Genomic DNA, 27,315 nt, shown 5'->3' on the forward strand with positions numbered 1-27,315 from the left:
TCAGGCCCTAGAGCCTGAGAAGGGAGACCTAGAGATTTGAAGGAAGGAATAAGTGGGAGTTTTGGTTATGTCAATGTACTATTTTTATTTGGGTATATTAATTAAGTTAGTTTTCCCTATCACGTATTGATTTTCTATTTTACCTTGTTTTTTCAACCTGTCCAGTTGGTGGCGGCAATACACCTTTTGGGGTTGTAGTCCGCCATAAAACCCACAGAAGAAGCACAGATAGAACAATGAGACAGATTTCACCAGGATGTATAAACGTGAAGCATCCGCTTGGCGTTTCCACTCACTACCAAATATGGAAGCCCACTGGCCGGTATTGGGAGAAGATGGAACGAAATGGATTTTGGCCGAAATTCTGCACATTTTCTCATCGATTAAACATTTGATTTCAATACAGTTTTCTATTCCCAAAACTAAAATATGTTATGAACAGAGTGGACTAAATTTTGTAGAAGGAGTGCAAAGGCAAATTGAGTTATTGCGCACTTCACTGACTAGGTGTTTCCTAACGAAAATATGCAGATGAGGCTAGAACGCGCCAATAGGATCTCGCTAGCGCGTGCTTGGCTTTGCCCACTAGGACTCGTTTCCAATGGGAAATGAGAGGCTGTGGTCTATCTTGGTTTAGTTATATGAATCTTTGGTTTAGTTATAGAAATCTTTGGAAGAAGAAGAAGAAAAAGAGGACGATTGTACGTCATCAACACGCGTCTCGCAAGCGGGAGTTTGAGAAGCGGAAGAAGTTTCTAGCGGTCTTTACGTGAGTGAATAGCTACTTAACGTTACTAGCATTAATACTTTTCTCGGTTTAAATACATTTTAGATTGCTTTTGATACATTATTTTACATTAATGTTGCCCAGTTCGCTTCGGTAGCTAGCTTGCTGGCTTTGGTGTGTCCATCACTAGCTAGCTAGCTAACGTTACGCCATCCAAAACGCTAATATCTAACGTTAGTTGAAAGATGAAGGGGCTACACTTGTGTTGTTGATATTGTTCCCCCCCTCCAGTCAGAGCCGTGATGTCTCAGAGAAAGAGAGCATCCAACACACAGAGCTCCCAGAACAAAGGAGTACGGGTAACTAACACACCTACTTCATCTCTCTATACCTCCATCATCCCCCTCTCTCCAGCATCTATTAAAAAAAACATCCCTTTCTGATGATGATGCTGGTGTCTTTGTCTCTGTTAGACCCAGCGTTGGGAGGCGGTGCTAGGTGATGATGAGGATGACCCGTCCTTCACCCAGCCCAGTACGTCGCAGGTACAGAAGGGTCTGGACAGACTGACACCTGCTCAGGTCGACCTGAAGGTAATACACATACACATACATACACACACACACACTCTCTCTCTCTCTCTCTCTCTCTCTCTCATATCTATCTCTCTCTTTCCCTAGACAGCTGAGGTTGTCCAGTTCATCTTCATTAAGGACCAGAAAAAGTTCCCCATCCGCAGAGCAGGTAGGAGCTGATGAAACACTACAGTCCCTTACTTGTCTCACTCTCTGTCTGTCTGTCTGTCTGTGTTGCTGAACATAATTACAGCCATTTCTGACTGAAAAGTTCTGCTACCAAAATCACTCATTTGTTTAGGAAAAACAATTCCTCAACCCTTGCTCTCTTTACGTGACAGGTGTATGCATCGCATGCATGTAACCAATAGGGCCTGACCTATAGCATATCATTATCACATAAATCAATTGGTTCTAACATTCTGAACACCGTAACACGTGATAGCAAAATGTATGCAGAGGACGTGACAAACTCCAAACGGGGGAATGTTAGGTTGCTCAGTAGGGGGAGGTAGGGTGTGTGGAATAAATGTGACTAGTTTAAATGTGACTAAATGTGACTAGTTTAAATGTGACTAGTTTAAATGTGACTAGTAAAATACTGGAGATGAAGAAAAAGGTCAGGAGCAGGCGCCGGGTCCGTGTTGCTGTACTGAGGCGCCGGGTCCGTGTTGCTGTACTGAGGCGCCGGGTCCGTGTTGCTGTACTGAGGCGCCGGGTCCGTGTTGCTGTACTGAGGCGCCGGGTCCGTGTTGCTGTACTGAGGCGCCGGGTCCGTGTTGCTGTACTGAGGCGCCGGGTCCGTGTTGCTGTACTGAGGCGCCGGATCCGTGTTGCTGTACTGAGGCGCCGGGTCCGTGTTGCTGTACTGAGGCGCCGGGTCCGTGTTGCTGTACTGAGGCGCCGGGTCCGTGTTGCTGTACTGAGGCGCCGGGTCCGTGTTGCTGTACTGAGGCGCCGGGTCCGTGTTGCTGTACTGAGGCGCCGGGTCCGTGTTGCTGTACTGAGGCGCCGGGTCCGTGTTGCTGTACTGAGGCGCCGGGTCCGTGTTGCTGTACTGAGGCGCCGGGTCCGTGTTGCTGTACTGAGGCGCCGGGTCCGTGTTGCTGTACTGAGGCGCCGGGTCCGTGTTGCTGTACTGAGGCGCCGGGTCCGTGTTGCTGTACTGAGGCGCCGGGTCCGTGTTGCTGTACTGAGGCGCCGGGTCCGTGTTGCTGTACTGAGGCGCCGGGTCCGTGTTGCTGTACTGAGGCGCCGGGTCCGTGTTGCTGTACTGAGGCGCCGGGTCCGTGTTGCTGTACTGAGGCGCCGGGTCCGTGTTGCTGTACTGAGGCGCCGGGTCCGTGTTGCTGTACTGAGGCGCCGGGTCCGTGTTGCTGTACTGAGGCGCCGGGTCCGTGTTGCTGTACTGAGGCGCCGGGTCCGTGTTGCTGTACTGAGGCGCCGGGTCCGTGTTGCTGTACTGAGGCGCCGGGTCCGTGTTGCTGTACTGAGGCGCCGGGTCCGTGTTGCTGTACTGAGGCGCCGGGTCCGTGTTGCTGTACTGAGGCGCCGGGTCCGTGTTGCTGTACTGAGGCGCCGGGTCCGTGTTGCTGTACTGAGGCGCCGGGTCCGTGTTGCTGTACTGAGGCGCCGGGTCCGTGTTGCTGTACTGAGGCGCCGGGTCCGTGTTGCTGTACTGAGGCGCCGGGTCCGTGTTGCTGTACTGAGGCGCCGGGTCCGTGTTGCTGTACTGAGGCGCCGGGTCCGTGTTGCTGTACTGAGGCGCCGGGTCCGTGTTGCTGTACTGAGGCGCCGGGTCCGTGTTGCTGTACTGAGGCGCCGGGTCCGTGTTGCTGTACTGAGGCGCCGGGTCCGTGTTGCTGTACTGAGGCGCCGGGTCCGTGTTGCTGTACTGAGGCGCCGGGTCCGCGTTGCTGTACTGAGGCGCCGGGTCCGCGTTGCTGTACTGAGGCGCCGGGTCCGCGTTGCTGTACTGAGGCGCCGGGTCCGCGTTGCTGTACTGAGGCGCCGGTTCCGCGTTACTGTACTGAGGCGCCGGTTCCGCGTTACTGTACTGAGGCGCCGGTTCCGTGTTACTGTACTGAGGCGCCGGTTCCGTGTTACTGTACTGAGGCGCCGGTTCCATGTTACTGTACTGAGGCGCCGGGTCCGTTTTGCTGTACTGAGGCGCCGGGTCCGTTTTGCTGTACTGAGGCGCCGGGTCCGCGTTACTGTACTGAGGCGCCGGTTCCATGTTAAGTCTACTAATGATAATGACCTGGTGGTGCTATACTAAGTCTACTAATGATAATGACCTGGTGGTTCTATACTAAGTCTACTAATGATAATGACCTGGTGGTTCTATACTAAGTCTACTAATGATAATGACCTGGTGGTTCTATACTAAGTCTACTAATGATAATGACCTGGTGGTTCTATACTAAGTCTACTAATGATAATGACCTGGTGGGTCTATACTAAGTCTACTAATGATAATGACCTGGTGGGTCTATACTAAGTCTACTAATGATAATGACCTGGTGGGTCTATACTAAGTCTACTAATGATAATGACCTGGTGGTGCTATACTAAGTCTACTAATGATAATGACCTGGTGGTGCTATACTAAGTCTACTAATGATAATGACCTGGTGGTTCTATACTAAGTCTACTAATGATAATGACCTGGTGGGTCTATACTAAGTCTACTAATGATAATGACCTGGTGGGTCTATACTAAGTCTACTAATGATAATGACCTGGTGGTTCTATACTAAGTCTACTAATGATAATGACCTGGTGGTTGTCTACTAATGATAATGACATGGTGGGTCTATACTAAGTCTACTAATGATAATGACATGGTGGTGCTATACTAAGTCTACTAATGATAATGACCTGGTGGGTCTATACTAAGTCTACTAATGATAATGACACGGTGGGTCTATACTAAGTCTACTAATGATAATGACATGGTGGTTGTCTACTAATGATAATGACATGGTGGTTGTCTACTAATGATAATGACCTGGTGGTGCTATACTAAGTCTAATGATAATGACCTGGTGGGTCTATACTAAGTCTACTAATGATAATGACATGGTGGGTCTATACTAAGTCTACTAATGATAATGACATGGTGGTTCTATACTAAGTCTACTAATGATAATGACATGGTGGTTGTCTACTAATGATAATGACATGGTGGTTCTATACTAATACCAGAGAGGCTGGTAATGACATGATGGTTCTATACTAATGATAGAGAGGCTGATAATGGTGGTTCTATACTAATACCAGAGAGGCTGGTAATGACATGGTAGTTCTATACTAATACCAGAGAGGCTGGTAATGACATGATGGTTCTATACTAATACCAGAGAGGCTGGTAATGACATGGTGGTTCTATACTAATACCAGAGAGGCTGGTAATGACATGGTAGTTCTATACTAATACCAGAGAGGCTGATAATGACATGATGGTTCTATACTAATACCAGAGAGGCTGGTAATGACATGGTGGTTCTATACTAATACCAGAGAGGCTGATAATGGTGGTTCTATAATAATACCAGAGAGGCTGATAATGACATGGTGGTTCTATACTAATGACAGAGAGGCTGATAATGGTGGTTCTATACTAATACCAGAGAGGCTGATAATGGTGGTTCTATACTAATACCAGAGAGGCTGATAATGGTGGTTCTATACTAATACCAGAGAGGCTGATAATGGTGGTTCTATACTAATACCAGAGAGGCTGATAATGGTGGTTCTATACTAATACCAGAGAGGCTGATAATGGTGGTTCTATACTAATACCAGAGAGGCTGATAATGGAGGTTCTATACTAATACCAGAGAGGCTGATAATGGTGGTTCTATACTAATACCAGAGAGGCTGGTAATGGTGGTTCTATACTAATACCAGAGAGGCTGGTAATGGTGGTTCTATACTAATACCAGAGAGGCTGATAATGGTGGTTCTTTACTAATACCAGAGAGGCTGGTAATGGTGGTTCTTTACTAATACCAGAGAGGCTGGTAATGGTGGTTCTTTACTAATACCAGAGAGGCTGATAATGGTGGTTCTATACTAATACCAGAGAGGCTGGTAATGGTGGTTCTTTACTAATACCAGAGAGGCTGGTAATGGTGGTTCTATACTAATACCAGAGAGGCTGATAATGGTGGTTCTATACTAATACCAGAGAGGCTGGTAATGGTGGTTCTATACTAATACCAGAGAGGCTGGTAATGGTGGTTCTTTACTAATACCAGAGAGGCTGGTAATGGTGGTTCTATACTAATACCAGAGAGGCTGATAATGGTGGTTCTTTACTAATACCAGAGAGGCTGATAATGGTGGTTCTTTACTAATACCAGAGAGCCTGGTAATGGTGGTTCTATACTAATACCAGAGAGGCTGATAATGGTGGTTCTATACTAATACCAGAGAGGCTGGTAATGGTGGTTCTTTACTAATACCAGAGAGGCTGGTAATGGTGGTTCTATACTAATACCAGAGAGGCTGATAATGGTGGTTCTATACTAATACCAGAGAGGCTGATAATGGTGGTTCTATACTAATACCAGAGAGGCTGATAATGGCGGTTCTATACTAATACCAGAGAGGCTGATAATGGCGGTTCTATACTAATACCAGAGAGGCTGATAATGGCGGTTCTATACTAATACCAGAGAGGCTGGTAATGGTGGTTCTATACTAATACCAGAGAGGCTGGTAATGGTGGTTCTTTACTAATACCAGAGAGGCTGGTAATGGTGGTTCTATACTAATACCAGAGAGGCTGGTAATGGTGGTTCTATACTAATACCAGAGAGGCTGGTAATGGTGGTTCTATACTAATACCAGAGAGGCTGATAATGGTGGTTCTATACTAATACCAGAGAGGCTGGTAATGGTGGTTCTATACTAATACCAGAGAGGCTGATAATGGTGGTTCTATACTAATACCAGAGAGGCTGGTAATGGTGGTTCTATACTAATACCAGAGAGGCTGGTAATGGTGGTTCTATACTAATACCAGAGAGGCTGATAATGGTGGTTCTATACTAATACCAGAGAGGCTGATAATGGTGGTTCTATACTAATACCAGAGAGGCTGGTAATGGTGGTTCTATACTAATACCAGAGAGGCTGGTAATGGTGGTTCTATACTAATACCAGAGAGGCTGGTAATGGTGGTTCTATACTAATACCAGAGAGGCTGGTAATGGTGGTTCTATACTAATACCAGAGAGGCTGGTAATGGTGGTTCTATACTAATACCAGAGAGGCTGATAATGGTGGTTCTATACTAATACCAGAGAGGCTGATAATGGTGGTTCTATACTAATACCAGAGAGGCTGGTAATGGTGGTTCTATACTAATACCAGAGAGGCTGGTAATGGTGGTTCTATACTAATACCAGAGAGGCTGATAATGGTGGTTCTATACTAATACCAGAGAGGCTGATAATGGTGGTTCTATACTAATACCAGAGAGGCTGATAATGGTGGTTCTATACTAATACCAGAGAGGCTGATAATGGTGGTTCTATACTAATACCAGAGAGGCTGATAATGGTGGTTCTATACTAATACCAGAGAGGCTGATAATGGTGGTTCTATACTAATACCAGAGAGGCTGATAATGGTGGTTCTTTACTAATACCAGAGAGGCTGATAATGGTGGTTCTATACTAATACCAGAGAGGCTGATAATGGTGGTTCTTTACTAATACCAGAGAGGCTGGTCTAACAACAAAGGTGTAAAGCCTTTACTGCAAAATTGAAAACAGCAGAATTTGTGGAATTGCTAGAGCAACACAGAGACAGTCTTAGTTAAAGTGATAAATGATCCTAGAGCCAACACAGAGACAGTCTTAGTGGTAAATGATCCTAGAGCCAACACAGAGACAGTCTTAGTTAAAGAGGTAAATGATCCTAGAGCCAACACAGAGACAGTCTTAGTGGTAAATGATCCTAGAGCCAACACAGAGACAGCCTTAGTTAAAGTGGTAAATGATCCTAGAGCCAACACAGAGACAGTCTTAGTTAAAGTGGTAAATGATCCTAGAGCCAACACAGAGACAGTTTTAGTGGTAAATGATCCTAGAGCCAACACAGAGACAGTCTTAGTGGTAAATGATCCTAGAGCAGACATGGGCAAACTACGGCCCGCGGGCCACATACGGCCCGTTAGGCTTTTTAATCCGGCCCGCCGAACTTGTCCAAATTATAGTAAAAACCTCCTTTTTTTCCCCTTTCCCTGCAATGCCCACGTTTCCCCAATAGATGGCGCACTCAAAACACATTGACCGTTGTTGGAGTGGCGCGTATTTCTCTTTATTTCACTTTAATTTTCACTTCGTTTCACGTCACCATTAAGCCCTTCTGTGAAAATGAGCGGACCAAAGAGAAGGAAAGTGGACAGCGAATGCCGAGTGTTTAATAAGGAGTGGACAACAAAATACTTCTTCACTGAAGTCCGATCAACGGCTGTATGTCTGATATGCCAAGAAGCTGTTGCGGTTTTCAGAGTACAATATCAGCCGTCACTTTGCCACGAAGCATGCAAACTATGCTAGCAAGCAGTCAACACAAGAACGGGCGGCGAAATAGTATGTAAATGCCATATCTTGCATATTCCTTGAGACAAATTTATTAACTGATAAGGGCTATTTTTCACATTTGAAAGACAGTTAATAAATTGGGTTGTAGTGTTCTTACTGTGCTATGAGGTTTGCACACACTACATTTAATGCTTTAGTATATCCGGCCCAAACACTCCCTCCAAATGCTCCTGGCCCGGCCCCTCTGTCAAATTTTAGAACCCATTGTGGCCCGCGAGTCAAAAAGTTTGCCCACCCCTGTCCTAGAGCCAACACAGAGACAGTCTTAGTTAAAGTGGTAAATGATCCTAGAGCCAACACAGAGACAGTCTTAGTTAAAGTGGTAAATGATCCTAGAGCCAACACAGAGACAGTCTTAGTTAAAGTGGTAAATGATCCTAGAGCCGACACAGAGACAGTCTTAGTGGTAAATGATCCTAGAGCCAACACAGAGACAGTCTTAGTTAAAGTGGTAAATGATCCTAGAGCCAACACAGAGACAGCCTTAGTTAAAGTGGTAAATGATCCTTGAGCCAACACAGAGACAGCCTTAGTTAAAGTGGTAAATGATCCTAGAGCCAACACAGAGACAGTCTTAGTTAGTGGTAAATGATCCTAGAGCCAACACAGAGACAGCCTTAGTTAAAGTGGTAAATGATCCTTGAGCCAACACAGAGACAGCCTTAGTTAAAGTGGTAAATGATCCTTGAGCCAACACCGATGCCAAACAGCTCTATGTCCTTGTACTCTTGGATTTAAGTGCTGCATTCAACACTGTTGACCATGATGTCCTTCTGGACAGACTGGAGTGGTGGGTTGGCCTCTCCGGTCCTAGAGAGGTGGGTTGGCCTCTCCGGTCCTAGAGAGGTGGGTTGGCCTCTCCGGTCCTAGAGAGGTGGGTTGGCCTCTCCGGTCCTAGAGAGGTGGGTTGGCCTCTCCGGTCCTAGAGAGGTGGGTTGGCCTCTCCGGTCCTAGAGAGGTGGGTTGGCCTCTCCGGTCCTAGAGAGGTGGGTTGGCCTCTCCGGTCCTAGAGAGGTGGGTTGGCCTCTCCGGTCCTAGAGAGGTGGGTTGGCCTCTCCGGTCCTAGAGAGGTGGGTTGGCCTCTCCGGTCCTAGAGAGGTGGGTTGGCCTCTCCGGTCCTAGAGAGGTGGGTTGGCCTCTCCGGTTCTAGAGAGGTGGGTTGGCCTCTCCGGTCCTAGAGAGGTGGGTTGGCCTCTCCGGTTCTAGAGAGGTGGGTTGGCCTCTCCGGTTCTAGAGAGGTGGGTTGGCCTCTCCGGTCCTAGAGAGGTGGGTTGGCCTCTCCGGTCCTAGAGAGGTGGGTTGGCCTCTCCGGTCCTAGAGAGGTGGGTTGGCCTCTCCGGTCCTAGAGAGGTGGGTTGGCCTCTCCGGTTCTAGAGAGGTGGGTTGGCCTCTCCGGTCCTAGAGAGGTGGGTTGGCCTCTCCGGTCCTAGAGAGGTGGGTTGGCCTCTCCGGTCCTAGAGAGGTGGGTTGGCCTCTCCGGTCCTAGAGAGGTGGGTTGGCCTCTCCGGTCCTAGAGAGGTGGGTTGGCCTCTCCGGTCCTAGAGAGGTGGGTTGGCCTCTCCGGTCCTAGAGAGGTGGGTTGGCCTCTCCGGTCCTAGAGAGGTGGGTTGGCCTCTCCGGTTCTAGAGAGGTGGGTTGGCCTCTCCGGTCCAGGAGAGGTGGGTTGGCCTCTCCGGTCCTGGAGGGGCGGGTCGGCCTCTCCGGTCCTGGAGGGGCGGGTCGGCCTCTCCGGTCCTGGAGGGGCGGGTCGGCCTCTCCGGTCCTGGAGGGGCGGGTCGGCCTCTCCGGTCCTGGAGGGGCGGGTCGGCCTCTCCGGTCCTGGAGGGGCGGGTCGGCCTCTCCGGTCCAGTTCTAAATTGGTTTTAGAAGCACAGATTCTCTCTCTGTGCTTTGGCTCCAACAATAAGTACCTCAGTCTTGATTTAGCTGATACAGTCGATTCATTTATCCGTGGAGCTAAAACCTGTTTTCGCTTTGTCATTATGGGGTATTGTGTGTAAATTGAGGAAAAAATATAATTTTGTCTATTTTAAAATAAGCCTGAAACTAAACAAAATGTGGAAAAAGTGAAGGGGTCTGAATACTTTCCGAATGTACTGAACATTACCCCTTGCCAGCGTTATCAGAAAGCACAGCATTGATTTTCACTGCTACGTAGATGATACCAAACTTTACATTACTGTGTAACCAGAGGATTTTAGCTCCACAGATAAATTATTAGACCGTATTAGTGATTTAAATTCTTGGATGGCTCACAACTTCCTCCAGCTAAATCAAGACAAGACCGAGGTACTTATTGTTGGAGCCAAAGCACAGAGAGAATCTGGCTGTACATTTTAATTCACGGATAATAAAGATAAAACACCAGGTAAAAACCTAGGTGTTATTTTACGTTCTGAACTCCATCTCTAATCACACATTAGGAATGTGACCAACATAGCTTTTTACCACCTGAGGAACATTGTCAAGGTGCAGCTGTTTCTCTCTCAGGCTGATAGAGACTCATACATGTTTTTATTATAAGAAGGCTTGACTACTGTAATGCTCTCCTGTCTGGTTTACCCAAGAAAGCCATTGGTCAACTGCAAACCATACAGAATGCTGCAGCACAGATACTGACCAAGACCAGACGGAGATCACACATTACACTATGGCCCAGTCTCTAGTTACTATGCCCCCGGCCTCTAGTTACTATGCCCCCATTATCTAGTTACTATGCCCCCAGTCTGTAGTTACTGTGCCCCCGGCCTCTAGTTACTATGCCCCAAGCCTCTAGTTACTATGCCCCCAGCCTCTAGTTACTATGCCCCCATTATCTAGTTACTATGCCCCCATTCTCTAGTTACTGTGCCCCAAGCCTCTAGTTACTATGCCCCCATTATCTAGTTACTATGCCCCCAGCCTCTAGTTACTATGCCCCCAGCCTCTAGTTACTATGCCCCCATTATCTAGTTACTATGCCCCCATTCTCTAGTTACTATGCCCCCAGCCTCTAGTTACTATGCCCCAAGCCTCTAGTTACTATGCCCCCGGCCTCTAGTTACTATGCCCCAAGCCTCTAGTTACTATGCCCCAAGCCTCTAGTTACTATGCCCCAAGCCTCTAGTTACTATGCCCCCAGCCTCTAGTTACTATGCCCCCAGCCTCTAGTTACTATGCCCCCAGCCTCTAGTTAATATGCCCCCAGCCTCTAGTTACTATGCCCCCAGCCTCTAGTTACTATGCCCCCAGCCTCTAGTTACTATGCCCCAAGCCTCTAGTTACTATGCCCCCATTCTCTAGTTACTATGCCCCCATTATCTAGTTACTATGCCCCAAGCCTCTAGTTACTGTGCCCCAAGCCTCTAGTTACTATGCCCCCAGCCTCTAGTTACTGTGCCCCCAGCCTTTAGTTACTGTGCCCCCAGCCTCTAGTTACTATGCCCCCAGCCTCTAGTTACTATGCCCCCAGCCTCTAGTTACCATGCCCCCAGCCTCTAGTTACTATGCCCCCAGCCTCTAGTTACTATGCCCCCAGCCTCTAGTTACTGTGCCCCCATTCTCTAGTTACTATGCCCCCATTCTCTAGTTACTATGCCCCCATTCTCTAGTTACTGTGCCCCCAGCCTCTAGTTACTGTGCCCCCAGCCTCTAGTTACTGTGCCCCCAGCCTCTAGTTACTGTGCCCCCAGTCTCTAGTTACTGTGCCCCCAGCCTCTAGTTACTATGCCCCCAGCCTCTAGTTACTATGCCCCCAGCCTCTAGTTACTATGCCCCCATTCTCTAGTTACTATGCCCCCATTCTCTAGTTACTATGCCCCCATTATCTAGTTACTATGCCCCCATTCTCTAGTTACTGTGCCCCCAGCCTCTAGTTACTATGCCCCCAGCCTCTAGTTACTATGCCCCCATTATCTAGTTACTATGCCCCCAGCCTCTAGTTACTATGCCCCCATTCTCTAGTTACTATGCCCCCATTCTCTAGTTACTATGCCCCCATTCTCTAGTTACTGTGCCCCCAGCCTCTAGTTACTATGCCCCCATTATGTAGTTACTATGCCCCCATTCTCTAGTTACTGTGCCCCCCAGCCTCTAGTTACTGTGCCCCCCAGCCTCTAGTTACTATGCCCCCAGTCTCTAGTTACTATGCCCCAAGCCTCTAGTTACTATGCCCCAAGCCTCTAGTTACTATGCCCCCATTCTCTAGTTACTATGCCCCCATTATCTAGTTACTGTGCCCCCAGCCTCTAGTTACTATGCCCCCAGCCTCTAGTTACTATGCCCCCAGTCTCTAGTTACTGTGCCCCCAGCCTCTAGTTACTATGCCCCCATTCTCTAGTTACTATGCCCCCAGCCTCTAGTTACTATGCCCCCAGCCTCTAGTTACTATGCCCCCAGTATCTAGTTACTATGCCCCCATTCTCTAGTTACTGTGCCCCCATTCTCTAGTTACTATGCCCCCAGTCTCTAGTTACTATGCCCCCATTCTCTAGTTACTATGCCCCCATTCTCTAGTTACTATGCCCCAAGCCTCTAGTTACTGTGCCCCCAGCCTCCAGTTACTGTGCCCCCATTCTCTAGTTACTATGCCCCCATTCTCTAGTTACTATGCCCCCAGCCTCTAGTTACTGTGCCCCCAGCCTCTAGTTACTGTGCCCCCAGCCTCTAGTTACTATGCCCCCAGCCTCTAGTTACTATGCCCCCAGCCTCTAGTTACTATGCCCCCAGCCTCTAGTTACTGTGCCCCCAGCCTCTAGTTACTGTGCCCCCAGCCTCTAGTTACTGTGCCCCCCAGCCTCTAGTTACTGTGCCCCCCAGCCTCTAGTTACTGTGCCCCCAGCCTCTAGTTACTGTGCCCCCCAGCCTCTAGTTACTATGCCCCCAGCACTCTAGTTACTGTGCCCCCAGCCTCTAGTTACTGTGCCCCCAGCCTCTAGTTACTGTGCCCCCCAGCCTCTAGTTACTGTGCCCCCCAGCCTCTAGTTACTGTGCCCCCCAGCCTCTAGTTACTATGCCCCCCAGCCTCTAGTTACTATGCCCCCCAGCCTCTAGTTACTATGCCCCCAGCCTCTAGTTACTGTGCCCCCAGCCTCTAGTTACTGTGCCCCCCAGCCTCTAGTTACTATGCCCCCCAGCCTCTAGTTACTGTGCCCCCAGCCTCTAGTTACTGTGCCCCCAGCTTCTAGTTACTGTGCCCCCCAGCCTCTAGTTACTATGCCCCAAGCCTCTAGTTACTGTGCCCCCAGCCTCTAGTTACTGTGCCCCCCAGCCTCTAGTTACTGTGCCCCCAGCCTCTAGTTACTGTGCCCCCAGCCTCTAGTTACTGTGCCCCCAGCCTCTAGTTACTGTGCCCCCCAGCCTCTAGTTACTGTGCCCCCCAGCCTCTAGTTACTGTGCCCCCAGCCTCCAGTTACTGTGCCCCCATTATCTAGTTACTATGCCCCCGGCCTCTAGTTACTATGCCCCCGGCCTCTAGTTACTATGCCCCAAGCCTCTAGTTACTATGCCCCAAGCCTCTAGTTACTATGCCCCCAGCCTCTAGTTACTATGCCCCCAGCCTCTAGTTACTATGCCCCCAGCCTCTAGTTACTATGCCCCCATTCTCTAGTTACTATGCCCCCATTATCTAGTTACTATGCCCCCATTATCTAGTTACTATGCCCCCAGCCTCTAGTTACTGTGCCCCCAGCCTCTAGTTACTGTGCCCCAGCCTCTAGTTACTGTGCCCCCAGCCTCTAGTTACTGTGCCCCCCAGCCTCTAGTTACTGTGCCCCCCAGCCTCTAGTTACTTTGCCCCCCAGCCTCTAGTTACTATGCCCCCCAGCCTCTAGTTACTATGCCCCCCAGCCTCTAGTTACTGTGCCCCCAGCCTCTAGTTACTGTGCCCCCAGCCTCTAGTTACTGTGCCCCTCAGCCTCTAGTTACTATGCCCCCCAGCCTCTAGTTACTGTGCCCCCAGCCTCTAGTTACTGTGCCCCCAGCTTCTAGTTACTGTGCCCCCCAGCCTCTAGTTACTGTGCCCCCCAGCCTCTAGTTACTGTGCCCCCCAGCCTCTAGTTACTGTGCCCCCAGCCTCTAGTTACTGTGCCCCCCAGCCTCTAGTTACTGTGCCCCCCAGCCTCTAGTTACTGTGCCCCCCAGCCTTTAGTTACTGTGCCCCCAGCCTCTAGTTACTGTGCCCCCAGCCTCTAGTTACTGTGCCCCCAGCCTCTAGTTACTATGCCCCCAGCCTCTAGTTACTGTGCCCCCCAGCCTTTAGTTACTATGCCCCCAGCCTCTAGTTACTGTGCCCCCAGCCTCTAGTTACTGTGCCCCCAGCCTCTGGAAGAGCTTGCCAGAGAACCTGAGGGGGGCTGAAACTGTGGACATATTTAAAACACATTCTAAAACACACCTTTTTAGCTTTGATTTTACTTAGGGTGCTTTTTAGTCATTCAGTTTTTGTTATTCTTTTGTGTTTGTGTAATGAATATTTCAGTTTTTATTTTTGTAGTTTTTATTCATTTTTGACCTGTGAAACACATTGTTGCGTTCCATGTCTGAAATGTGCTGTAAAAATAAAGCTTGATTTGATATTCTCTCTCTTCCCCCACCCTCTCTCTTTTTCCATCTATTCTCCCCACCTCGGTCTCTCTCCCCCTCTTTCCTCCTCTTCCCCCCTCTCTCTTCAGACATCGTGAAACATGTTGTGAAGGAGTACAGGAACATCTACCCTGAGATAATAAAGAGGGTGGGACGTGTGTTTGAGACAGTGTTTGGTCTAAAGCTGGTGGAGATCGACTCTAAGAACCACGTCTACATCCTCATCAACAAACTGGAGCAGCTAGAGGGAGAATCTCTCAACATGTAGGTCACTGTGTGGAAAGACTAGAGGGAGAATCTGTCAACATGTAGGTCACTGTGTGGAAAGACTAGAGGGAGAATCTGTCAACATGTAGGTCACTGTGTGGAAAGACAAGAGGGAGAATCTGTCAACATGTAGGTCACTGTGTGGAAAGACTAGAGGGAGAATCTCTCAACATGTAGGTCACTGTGTGGAAAGACTAGAGGGAGAATCTGTCAACATGTAGGTCACTGTGTGGAAAGACTAGAGGGAGAATCTGTCAACATGTAGGTCACTGTGTGGAAAGACTAGAGGGAGAATCTGTCAACATGTAGGTCACTGTGTGGAAAGACTAGAGGGAGAATCTGTCAACATGTAGGTCACTGTGTGGAAAGACTAGAGGGAGAATCTGTCAACATGTAGGTCACTGTGTGGAAAGACTAGAGGGAGAATCTGTCAACATGTAGGTCACTGTGTGGAAAGACTAGAGGGAGAATCTGTCAACATGTAGGTCACTGTGTGGAAAGACTAGAGGGAGAATCTGTCAACATGTAGGTCACTGTGTGGAAAGACTAGAGGGAGAATCTGTCAACATGTAGGTCACTGTGTGGGGGAAAATATTGATAAAATGTAACCTTTATTTAACTGGCCTACACCGGCCACACCCGGACAACGCTGGGCCAATTGTGCGCTGCCCTATGGGACTCCCAATCACAGCCGGTTGTGATACAGCCTGGATTCGAACCAGGGTGTCTGTAGTGACACCTCTAGCACTGAGATATAGTGCCTTAGACCGCTGCACCACTGTTTCCCCTATATGCATTTAGTGGCTACCACTGTATGCCCCAGCAAGACACCCCCTCCCCCCGCAAGAAGACACCCCCTCCCCTACAGGAAGACCCCAGGAAGACACCGCCTCCCCTACAGGAAGACACCAGGAAGACACCCCCTCCCCTACAGGAAGACCCCAGGAAGACACCCCCTCCCCTACAGGAAGACCCCAGGAAGACACCGCCTCCCCTACAGGAAGACCCCAGGAAGACATCCCCTCCCCTACAGGAAGACCCCAGGAAGACACCGCCTCCCCTACAGGAAGACACCAGGAAGACACCCCCTCCCCTACAGGAAGACCCCAGGAAGACACCGCCTCCCCTACAGGAAGACCCCAGGAAGACACCGCCTCCCCTACAGGAAGACCCCAGGAAGACACCGCCTCCCCTACAGGAAGACCCCAGGAAGACATCCCCTCCCCTACAGGAAGACCCCAGGAAGACACCCCCTCCCCTACAGGAAGACCCCAGGAAGACACTGCCTCCCCTACAGGAAGACCCCAGGAAGACACCGCCTCCCCTACAGGAAGACCCCAGGAAGACACCGCCTCCCCTACAGGAAGACACCAGGAAGACACCCCCTCCCCTACAGGAAGACCCCAGGAAGACACCGCCTCCCCTACAGGAAGACACCAGGAAGACACCGCCTCCCCTACAGGAAGACACCAGGAAGACACCGCCTCCCCTACAGGAAGACACCGCCTCCCCTACAGGAAGACACCAGGAAGACACCGCCTCCCCTACAGGAAGACACCAGGAAGACACCGCCTCCCCTACAGGAAGACCCCAGGAAGACACCGCCTCCCCTACAGGAAGACCCCAGGAAGACACCGCCTCCCCTACAGGAAGACCCCAGGAAGACACCCCCTCCCCTGCAGGAAGACCCCAGGAAGACACCGCCTCCCCTACAGGAAGACCCCAGGAAGACACCGCCTCCCCTACAGGAAGACCCCAGGAAGACACCGCCTCCCCTACAGGAAGACCCCAGGAAGACACCGCCTCCCCTACAGGAAGACACCAGGAAGACACCCCCTCCCCTGCAGGAAGACCCCAGGAAGACACCGCCTCCCCTACAGGAAGACCCCAGGAAGACACCGCCTCCCCTACAGGAAGACCCCAGGAAGACACCGCCTCCCCTACAGGAAGACCCCAGGAAGACACCGCCTCCCCTACAGGAAGACCCCAGGAAGACACCGCCTCCCCTACAGGAAGACCCCAGGAAGACACCCCCTCCCCTGCAGGAAGACCCCAGGAAGACAACCCCCCCCCCGCAGGAAGACCCCAGGAAGACACCCCCTCCCCTGCAGGAAGACCCCAGGAAGACAACCCCTCCCCCGCAGGAAGACCCCAGGAAGAACCCCTCCCCTGCAGGAAGACCCCAGGAAGACAACCCCTCCCCGCAGGAATCAATCAAATGTATTTATATAGCCCTTCTTACATCAGCTGATATCTCAAAGTGCTGTGCAGAAACCCAGCCTAAAACTCCAAACAGCAAGCAATGCAGGTGTAGAAGCACGGTGGCTAGGAAAAACTCCCTAGAAAGGCCAAAACCTAGGAAGAAACCTAGAGAGGAACCAGGCTATGAGGGGTGGCCAGTCCTCTTCTGGCTGTGCCGGGTGGAGATTATAACAGAACATGGCCAAGATGTTCAAATGTTCATAAATGACCAGCAGGGTCAATTAATAGTAATCACAGTAGTTGTCGAGAGTGCAACAAGTCAGCACCTCAGGAGTAAATGTCAGTTGGCTTTTCATAGCCGATCATTAAGAGTATCTCTACCGCTCCTGCGGTCTCTAGAGAGTTGAAAACAGCAGGTCTGGGACAGGTAGCACGTCCGGTGAACAGGTCAGGATTCCTTAGCCACAGGCAGAACAGTTGAAACTGGAGCAGCAGCACGGCCAGGTGGACTGGGGTCAGCAAGGAGTCATCATGCCAGGTAGTCCTTAGGCATGGTCCTAGAGCTCAGGTCTTCCGAGAGAGAGAAAGAGAGAATTAGAGAGAGCATACTTAAATTCACACAGGACACTGGATAAGACAGGAGAAATAGTCCAGATATAACAGACTGACCCTAGCCCCCCGACACAAACTACTGCATCATAAATACTGGAGGCTGAGACGGGAGTGGTCGGGAGACACTGTTGCCCCGTCCGACAATACCCCCGGACAGGGCCAAACAGGCAGGATATAACCCCACCGACTTTGCCAAAGCACAGCCCCCACACCACTAGAGGGATATCTTCAACCACCAACTTACCATCCTGAGACAAGGCCGAGTATAGCCCACGAAGATCTCCGCCACGGCACAACCCAAGCAGGAAGATCACGTGAGTGACTCAACCCACTCAAGTGACGCACCTCTCCTAGGGACGGCATGGAAGAGCACCAGTAAGCCAGTGACTCGGCCCCTGAAATAGGGTTTGAGGCAGAGAATTCCAGTGGAGAGAGGGGAACCGCCCTGGCAGAGACAGCAAGAGCTGTTCGTTGCTCAAGTGCCTTTCCGTTCACCTTCACACTCCTGGGCCAGACTACACTCAATCACATGGGTAGGCAGACCATTCCATAAAAATGGAGATCTATAGGAGAAAGCCATGCCTCCAGCTGTTTGCTTAGAAATTCTAGGGACAATTAGGAGGCCTGCGTCTTGTGACCGTAGCGTACGTGTAGGTATGTACGGCAGGACCAAATCAGAAAGATAGGTAGGAGCAAGCCCATGTAATGCTTTGTAGGTTAGCAGTAAAACCTTGGAATCAACCCTTGCCTTAACAGGAAGCCAGTGTAGAGAGGCTAGCACTGGAGTAATATGATCCAATTTTTTGGTTCTAGTCAAGATTCTAGCAGCCGTATTTAGCACTAACTGAAGTTTATTTAGTGCTTTATCCGGGTAGCCGGAAAGTAGAGCATTGCAGAAGTCTAACCTAGTAGTGACAAAAGCATGGATTCATTTTTCTGCATCATTTCTTTTTGCAATGTTACGTAGATGGAAAAAAGCTATCCTTGAAACAGTCTTGATATGTTCGTCAAAAGAGAGATCAGGGTCCAGAGTAACGCCGAGGTCCTTCACAGTTTTATTTGAGACGACTGTACAACCATCAAGATTAATTGTCAGATTTAACAGAAGATCTCGTTGTTTCTTTCTTTCTCTTCATAGAACAAGCATCTCTGTTTTGTCCGAGTTTAAAAGTAAAACATTTGCAGCCATCCACTTCCTTATGTCTGAAACATTCAGCTTCGGCTTCCAGCGAGGGCAATTTTGGGGCTTCACCATGTTTTATCGAAATGTACAGCTGTGTGTCGTCTGCATAGCAGTGAAAGTTAACATTATCTTTCCGAATGACATCACCAAGAGGTAAAATATATAGTGAAAACAATAGTGGTCCTAAAACGGAACCTTGAGGAATACCAGAATTTACAGTTGATTTGTCAGAGGACAAATCATCCACAGAGACAAACTGATATCTTTCTGACAGATAAGATCTAAACCAGGCCAGGACTTGTCCGTGTAGACCAATTTGGGTTTCCAATCTCTCCAAAAGAATGTGGTGATCGATGGTATCAAAAGCAGCACTAAGCCGGTCCATTTTCGTTTTTTATATTTTCTGGATCAAGGTTCGGCTTTTTAAAGAGAGGCTTTATTACTGCCACTTTTAGTGAGTTTCGTACACATCCGGTGGATAGTGAGCCGTTTATTATGTTCAACATAGGAGTGCCAAGCACAGGAAGCAGCTCTTTCAGTAGTTTAGTTGGAATAGGGTCCAGTATGCAGCTTGAAGGTTTAGAGGCCATGATTATTTTCATCAATGTGTCAAGAGATATAGTATTAAAAAACGTGAGTGTCTCCCTTGATTCTAGGTCCTGGCAGAGTTGTGCAGACTCAGGACAACTGAGCTTTGGAGGAATACGCAGATTTAAAGAGGAGTCCATAATTTGCTTTCTAATGATCATGATCTTTTCCTCAAAGAAGTTCATGAATTTATTACTGCTGAAGTGAAAGCCATCCTCACTTGGGGAATGCTGCTTTTTAGTTTGCTTTGCGACAGAATAAAAAATACATTTTGGGTAGTTCTTATTTCCTCAATTAAGTTGGAAAAGTAGCATGATTGAGCAGCAGTGAGGGCTCTTCGATACTGCACGGTACTGTCTTTCCAAGCTAGTCGGAAGACTTTCAGTTTGGTGTAGCGCCATTTCCGTTCCAATTTTCTGGAAGCTTGCTTCAGAGCTTGGGTATTTTCTGTATACTAGGGAGCTAGTTTCTTATGACAAATGTTTTTAGTTTTTAGGGGTGCGACTGCATCTAGGATATTGCGCAAGGTTAAATGTAGCTCCTCAGTTAGGTGGTTAACTGATTGTTGTACTCTACCGTCTTTGGGTAGGTGGAGTCTGGAAGGGCATCAAGGAATCTTTGTGTTGTCTGAGAATTTATAGCACGGCTTTTGATGATCCTTGGTTGGGGTCTGAGCAGATTATTTGTTGCGATTGCAAACGTAATAAAATGGTGGTCCGATAGTCCAGGATTATGAGGAAAAACATTAAGATCTACAACATTTATTCCACGGGACAAAACTAGGTCCAGAGTATGACTGTGGCAGTGAGTAGGTCCAGAAACATGTTGGACAAAACCCACTGAGTCGATGATGGCTCCGAAAGACTTTTGAAATGGGTCTGTGGACTTTTCCATGTGAATATTAAAGTCACCAAAAAATGTTATATTATCTGCCATGACTACAAGGTCCGATAGGAAGTCAGGGAACTCAGTGAGGAACGCTGTATATGGCCCAGGAGGCCTGTAAACAGTAGCTATAAAAAGTGATTGAGTAGGCTGCATTGATTTATGACTAGAAGACGTTGTTTTTTATTTTGTAAATTGAAATTTGCTATCGTAAATGTTAGCAACACCTCCGCCTTTGCAGGATGCATGGGGGATATGGTCACTAGTGTAACCAGGAGGTGAGGCCTCATTTAACACAGTAAATTCATCAGGCTTAAGCCATGTTTCAGTCAGGCCAATCACATCAAGATTATGATCAGTGATTAGTTCATTGACTATAACTGCCTTTGAAGTGAGGGATCTAACATTAAGTAACCCTATTTTGAGATGTGAGGTATCACGATCTCTTTCAATAATGGCAGGAATGGAGGAGGTCTTTCTTCTAGTGAGATTGCTAAGGCGAACACCGCCATGTTTAGTTTTGCCCAACCTAGGTCGAGGCACAGACACGGTCTCAATGGGGATGGCTGAGCTGACTACACTGACTGTGCTATTGGCAGACTCCACTAAGCTGGCAGGCTGGCTAACAGCCTGCTGCCTGGCCTGCACCCTATTTCATTGTGGAGCTAGAGGAGTTAGAGCCCTATCTATGTTCGTAGATAAGATGAGAGCACCCCTCCAGATTGGATGGAGTCCGTCACTCCTCAGCAGGTCAGGCTTGGTCCTGTTTGTGGGTGAGTCTCAGAAAGAGGACCAATTATCTACAAATTCTAATATTTTGGGAGGGGCAGAAAACAAGACACTCCCTCCCCAACAGGAAGACCTCAGGAAGAACCACCTCCCCCGTCCAGGGGGTGTCCTGCACATCAAGCTGTCTCACTACAGAAACAGGAGATGGACTAGTGTTCTGTCCAGGGGGTGTCCTGTACATCAATCTGCCTCACTACAGAAACAGGAGATGGACTAGTGTCCTGTCCAGGGGGTGTCCTGCACATCAAGCTGTCTCACTACAGAAACAGGAGATGGACTAGTGTCCTGTCCAGGGGGGTGTCCTGTACATCAATCTGTCTCACTACAGAAACAGGAGATGGACTAGTGTCCTGTCCAGGGGGTGTCCTGCACATCAAGCTGTCTCACTACAGAAACAGGAGATGGACTAGTGTCCTGTCCAGGGGGTGGCCTGTACATCAATCTGTCTCACTACAGAAACAGGAGATGGACTAGTGTCCTGTCCAGGGGGTGTCCTGCACATCAATCTGTCTCACTACAGAAACAGGAGATGGACTAGTGTCCTGTCCAGGGGGTGTCCTGTACATCAAGCTGTCTCACTACAGAAACAGGAGATGGACTAGTGTCCTGTCCAGGGGGTGTCCTGTACATCAAGCTGTCTCACTACAGTAACAGGAGATGGACTAGTGTCCTGTCCAGGGGGGTGTCCTGTACATCAATCTGTCTTACTACAGAAACAGGAGATGGACTAGTGTCCTGTCCAGGGGGGTGTCCTGTACATCAATCTGTCTTACTACAGAAACAGGAGATGGACTAGTGTCCTGTCCAGGGGGGTGTCCTGTACATCAAGCTGTCTCACTACAGAAACAGGAGATAGACTAGTGTCCTGTCCAGGGGGTGTCCTGTACATCAATCTGTCTCACTACAGAAACAGGAGATGGACTAGTGTTCTGTCCAGGGGGTGTCCTGTACATCAATCTGTCTTACTACAGAAACAGGAGATGGACTAGTGTCCTGTCCAGGGGGTGTGTTTACCTGTGTGTGTGTGTGTGTTTGTTTACAGGAATCCCAGTAATCCAAAGACAGGTCTACTCTTCGTAATCCTCAGCATCGTCTTCATGAAGGGGGGTGTGGTCAAGGAGAGTAAGTGTTCTGTTGGCTTTGTCCCACTTCTGACACAAGTGTAGCCAATGGGGGGCCACAACTAAATTTTTTGTAATTATACATATATTTGCCAATTCCTGTCTCCCCCCACTTATTGATGACATCACAGTGTCGTGTGTATGCCCCTTCTCCTCACTGAGATGTCCCATCATGCTTTGTGTTTCTAGGTATGGTGTGGAACACACTGAAGAAGCTGAGAGTTGATCAAGGGTAAGTCTGTGTGGCTGGTTGATCATAGGTTCCTTCACTGTCCTGTCACTGTCCCGGTCCCGTCGTTGTCACTGTCCCGGTCCTGTCACTGTCCCGGTCCCGTCGTTGTCACTGTCCCGTCGCTGTCACTGTCCCGGTCCCGTCGATGTCACTGTCCCGGTCCCGTCGGTGTCCCGTCGCTGTCCCGGTCCCGTCGTTGTCCCGTCACTGTCGCGGTCCCGTCGTTGTCCCGGTCCCGTCGTTGTCCCGTCGCTGTCCCGGTCCCGTCGCTGTCCCGTCACTGTCACGGTCCCGTCGTTGTCCCGTCACTGTCACGGTCCCGTCGTTGTCCCGTCACTGTCGCTGTCCCGTCGTTGTCCCGGTCCCGTCGTTGTCCCGTCGCTGTCACGGTCCCGTCGTTGTCCCGTCACTGTCGCTGTCCCGGTCCCGTCGTTGTCCCGTCACTGTCGCTGTCCCGCCGCTGTCCCGGTCCCGTCGTTGTCCCGTCACTGTCCCGCCGCTGTCACTGTCGCTGTCCCGCCGCTGTCCCGGTCCCGTCGCTGTCACTGTCGCTGTCCCGTCGCTGTCCCGTCACTGTCCCGGTCCCGTCGGTGTCCCGTCGCTGTCACTGTCCCGGTCCCGTCACTGTCCCGTCACTGTCGCTGTCCAGTCCCGGTCCCGTCGCTGTCCTGTCACTGTCGCTGTCACTGTCGCTGTCCCGGTCCCGTCGCTGTCCCGTCACTGTCGCTGTCCCGGTCCCGTCGCTGTCCCGTCACTGTCGCTGTCCCGTCGCTGTCCCGTCACTGTCCCGGTCCCGTCGGTGTCCCGTCACTGTCCCGGTCCTGTCGGTGTCCCGTCACTGTCCCGGTCCTGTCCCGGTCCCGCCGCTGTCCCGTCACTGTCGCTGTCCCGTCGTTGTCCCGGTGCCGTCGTTGTCCCGTCACTGTCGCTGTCCCGCCGCTGTCCCGGTCCCGTCGCTGTCCCGTCGCTGTCCCGGTCCCGTCGGTGTCCCGTCACTGTCCCGGTCCCATCACTGTCCCGGTCCCGTCGCTGTCCCGGTCCCGTCGGTGTCCCGTCACTGTCCCGGTCCTGTCCCGGTCCCGTCACTGTCCCGGTCCCGTCACTGTCCCGGTCCTGTCCCGGTCCCGTCGCTGTCCCGGTCCCGTCGCTGTCCCGTCACTGTCCCGGTCCCGTCGCTGTCCCGGTCCTGTCCCGGTCCCGTCGGTGTCCCGTCACTGTCCCGGTCCCGTCCCTGTCCCGTCGCTGTCCCGGTCCTGTCCCGGTCCTGTCGCTGGGTTTGATCTCCTTTACTGAGGCTTGAAAATCTACTAGCCAGTTGTGGAGTGAGGTTGAATTATGATCTGTGTGTTGACTGTTTTGACCCCCCCGCTCCCAGGGAGAGACACGAGATGTTTGGAGACGTGAAGAAGCTCGTTACTGATGAGTTTGTCCGTCAGAGGTGAGTCTATCTCGACCCTGAATGGGTAATAGTATGGTAAGACATGAGTTGTGAACTGAACTCATATACCAGTTCACCTTTGGTGAAACAACTAGGAGGTCTGTTGTATTGTTTTGGTGTGATGGTCTATACCACACCATAGTAGTAGGAAGATGAGAACCTGTCTATACCACACCATAGTAGTAGGAAGATGAGAACCTGTCTATACCACACCATAGTAGTAGGAAGATGAGAACCTGTCTATACCACACCATAGTAGTAGGAAGATGAGAACCTGTCTATACCACACCATAGTAGTAGGAAGATGAGAACCTGTCTATACCACATCATAGTAGTAGGAAGAGGAGAACCTGTCTATACCACACCATAGTAGTAGGAAGATGAGAACCTGTCTATACCACACCACAGTAGTAGGAAGATGAGAACCTGTCTATACCACATCATAGTAGTAGGAAGATGAGAACCTGTCTATACCACACCATAGTAGTAGGAAGATGAGAACCTGTCTTATACCACACCATAGTAGTAGGAAGATGAGAACCTGTCTATACCACACCATAGTAGTAGGAAGATGAGAACCTGTCTATACCACACCATAGTAGTAGGAAGATGAGAACCTGTCTATACCACACCATAGTAGTAGGAAGATGAGAACCTGTCTATACCACACCATAGTAGTAGGAAGATGAGAACCTGTCTATACCACACCATAGTAGTAGGAAGATGAGAACCTGTCTATACCACACCATAGTAGTAGGAAGATGAGAACCTGTCTATACCACACCATAGTAGTAGGAAGATGAGAACCTGTCTATACCACACCATAGTAGTAGGAAGATGAGAACCTGTCTATACCACACCATAGTAGTAGGAAGATGAGAACCTGTCTATACCACACCATAGTAGTAGGAAGATGAGAACCTGTCTATACCACACCATAGTAGTAGGAAGATGAGAACCTGTCTATACCACACCCAGTAGTAGGAAGATGAGAACCTGTCTATACCACACCCACAGTAGTAGGAAGATGAGAACCTGTCTATACCACACCATAGTAGTAGGAAGATGAGAACCTGTCTATACCACACATAGTAGTAGGAAGATGAGAACCTGTCTATACCACACCATAGTAGTAGGAAGATGAGAACCTGTCTATACCACACCATAGTAGTAGGAAGATGAGAACCTGTCTATACCACACCATAGTAGTAGGAAGATGAGAACCTGTCTATACCACACCATAGTAGTAGGAAGATGAGAACCTGTCTATACCACACCATAGTAGTAGGAAGATGAGAACCTGTCTATACCACACCATAGTAGTAGGAAGATGAGAACCTGTCTATACCACACCATAGTAGTAGGAAGATGAGAACCTGTCTATACCACACCATAGTAGTAGGAAGATGAGAACCTGTCTATACCACACCATAGTAGTAGGAAGATGAGAACCTGTCTATACCACACCATAGTAGTAGGAAGATGAGAACCTGTCTATACCACACCATAGTAGTAGGAAGATGAGAACCTGTCTATACCACACCATAGTAGTAGGAAGATGAGAACCTGTCTATACCACACCATAGTAGTAGGAAGATGAGAACCTGTCTATACCACACCATAGTAGTAGGAAGATGAGAACCTGTCTATACCACACCATAGTAGTAGGAAGATGAGAACCTGTCTATACCACACCATAGTAGTAGGAAGATGAGAACCTGTCTATACCACACCATAGTAGTAGGAAGATGAGAACCTGTCTATACCACACCATAGTAGTAGGAAGATGAGAACCTGTCTATACCACACCATAGTAGTAGGAAGATGAGAACCTGTCTATACCACACCATAGTAGTAGGAAGATGAGAACCTGTCTATACCACACCACAGTAGTAGGAAGATGAGAACCTGTCTATACCACACCATAGTAGTAGGAAGATGAGAACCTGTCTATACCACACCATAGTAGTAGGAAGATGAGAACCTGTCTATACCACACCATAGTAGTAGGAAGATGAGAACCTGTCTATACCACACCATAGTAGTAGGAAGATGAGAACCTGTCTATACACACCATAGTAGTAGGAAGATGAGACCTGTCTATACCAACCATAGTAGTAGGAAGATGAGAACCTGTCTATACCACACCATAGTAGACAAAACAGAACAACAAAACATACCATTAGTAGTAGGAAGATGAGAACCTGTCTATACCACACCATAATATATAGATAGAACAACTTGTCTATACCACACCATAGTAGTAGGAAGATGAGAACCTGTCTATACCACAACCACAGTAGTAGGAAAGATAGAACCTGTCTTCTATAAAAATACCATAGTAGAAAAAATAATTCTATACCCACATCTATAGTAACAGAGAAATTATAAACCGATAACCACACCGCATAGTAGTAGGAAATGAGAACCTGTCTATAACCACACATAGTAGTAGGAAGATGAGAACCTGTCTATACCACACCATAGTAGTAGGAAGAGAATGAGACCCACCTGCCTCACGTGTATAACCTTTACCACACCATGTAGTAGGAAGATGAAACCGTCTATACACACCACACTAGTAGTAGGAAGATGAGAACCTGTCTATAAAAAACCAAAAAAGAACCACAGAATATAACCTAAAGCAACCGTCATAACACACCAAGTAGTAGGAAATGAGAACCTGTCTATACCACACCACATAGTATTGAAGATGAGAACCTGTCTATACAAAATTATAAAGAAACCCACACCAAAATAAATAGAACAACCCATAACACACCATAGTATGGAAGATGAGAACCTGTCTATACCACACATAGTAGTAGGAAAGGAAGAAACCTGTCTATACCACACCATAGTAGTAGGAAGATGAGAACCTGTCTATACCACACCATAGTAGTAGAAGATGAGAACCTGTCTATACCACACACATAGTAGTAGGAAGATGAGAAACCTGTCTATACACACCATAGTAGTAGGAAGATGAGAACCTGTCTATACACACCATGTAGTAGAAGATGAGAACCTGTCTTACACACACCATAGTAGTAGGAAGATGAGAACCGTGTCTATACCACCCCATAGTATGAGGAAGATGAGAACCTGTCTATACACACCATAGTAGTAGAAGATGAGAACCTGTCTATACACACCATAGTAGTAGGAAGATGAGAACCTGTCTATACCACACCACAGGTAGTAGGAAGATGAGAACCTGTCTATACACACATTAGTAGGAAGATGAGAACCTGTCTTATACCACAGCCATAGTAGTAGGAAGATGAGAACCTGTCTATACCACACACATAGTAGTAGAAGATGAGAACCTGTCTATACCACCCATAGTAGTAGGAAGATGAGAACCTGTCTATACCACACCACAGTAGTAGGAGATGAGACCTGTCTATACCACACAACACAACCCTAGTAGTAGGAAGATGAGAACCTGCCCTGTCCTATCTGTACCCCTACCGAACCAAACCATAGGTAGTGAAGGAAAGATGAGACACCCA

At 48.9% G+C, this 27,315-nt stretch overlaps 1 protein-coding gene across 1 annotated transcript; it reads left to right on the forward strand.

Moving 5' to 3' along the window:
• The first annotated feature begins 446 nt into the window (after positions 1–446).
• ndnl2 (necdin-like 2) lies at positions 447–23,804 on the forward strand. The gene is made up of 8 exons (XM_039010234.1): positions 447–769; positions 1,019–1,086; positions 1,201–1,320; positions 1,408–1,471; positions 14,573–14,747; positions 22,052–22,131; positions 22,320–22,362; positions 23,738–23,804. Exons 2-8 carry the CDS (start codon positions 1,030–1,032, stop codon positions 23,802–23,804), a joined length of 606 nt encoding a protein of 201 aa, XP_038866162.1. The 5' UTR covers positions 447–769; positions 1,019–1,029.
• The last annotated feature ends 3,511 nt before the right edge of the window (positions 23,805–27,315 follow it).

Source organism: Salvelinus namaycush, chromosome 16 (assembly GCF_016432855.1).
Source record: "Salvelinus namaycush isolate Seneca chromosome 16, SaNama_1.0, whole genome shotgun sequence".
In the NCBI taxonomy this organism is placed as follows: Eukaryota; Metazoa; Chordata; class Actinopteri; order Salmoniformes; family Salmonidae; genus Salvelinus; species Salvelinus namaycush.

Coding starts and splice junctions, on each gene's coding strand:
- ndnl2 (XM_039010234.1), top strand. CDS start 1,030: ATGTCTCAGAGAAAGAGAGCATCCAACACACAGAGCTCCCAGAACAAA. Junction 1,321..1,407: donor CTGCTCAGGTCGACCTGAAG/GTAATACACATA, acceptor CTCTTTCCCTAG/ACAGCTGAGGTTGTCCAGTT. Junction 22,132..22,319: donor GGGGGGTGTGGTCAAGGAGA/GTAAGTGTTCTG, acceptor TTGTGTTTCTAG/GTATGGTGTGGAACACACTG.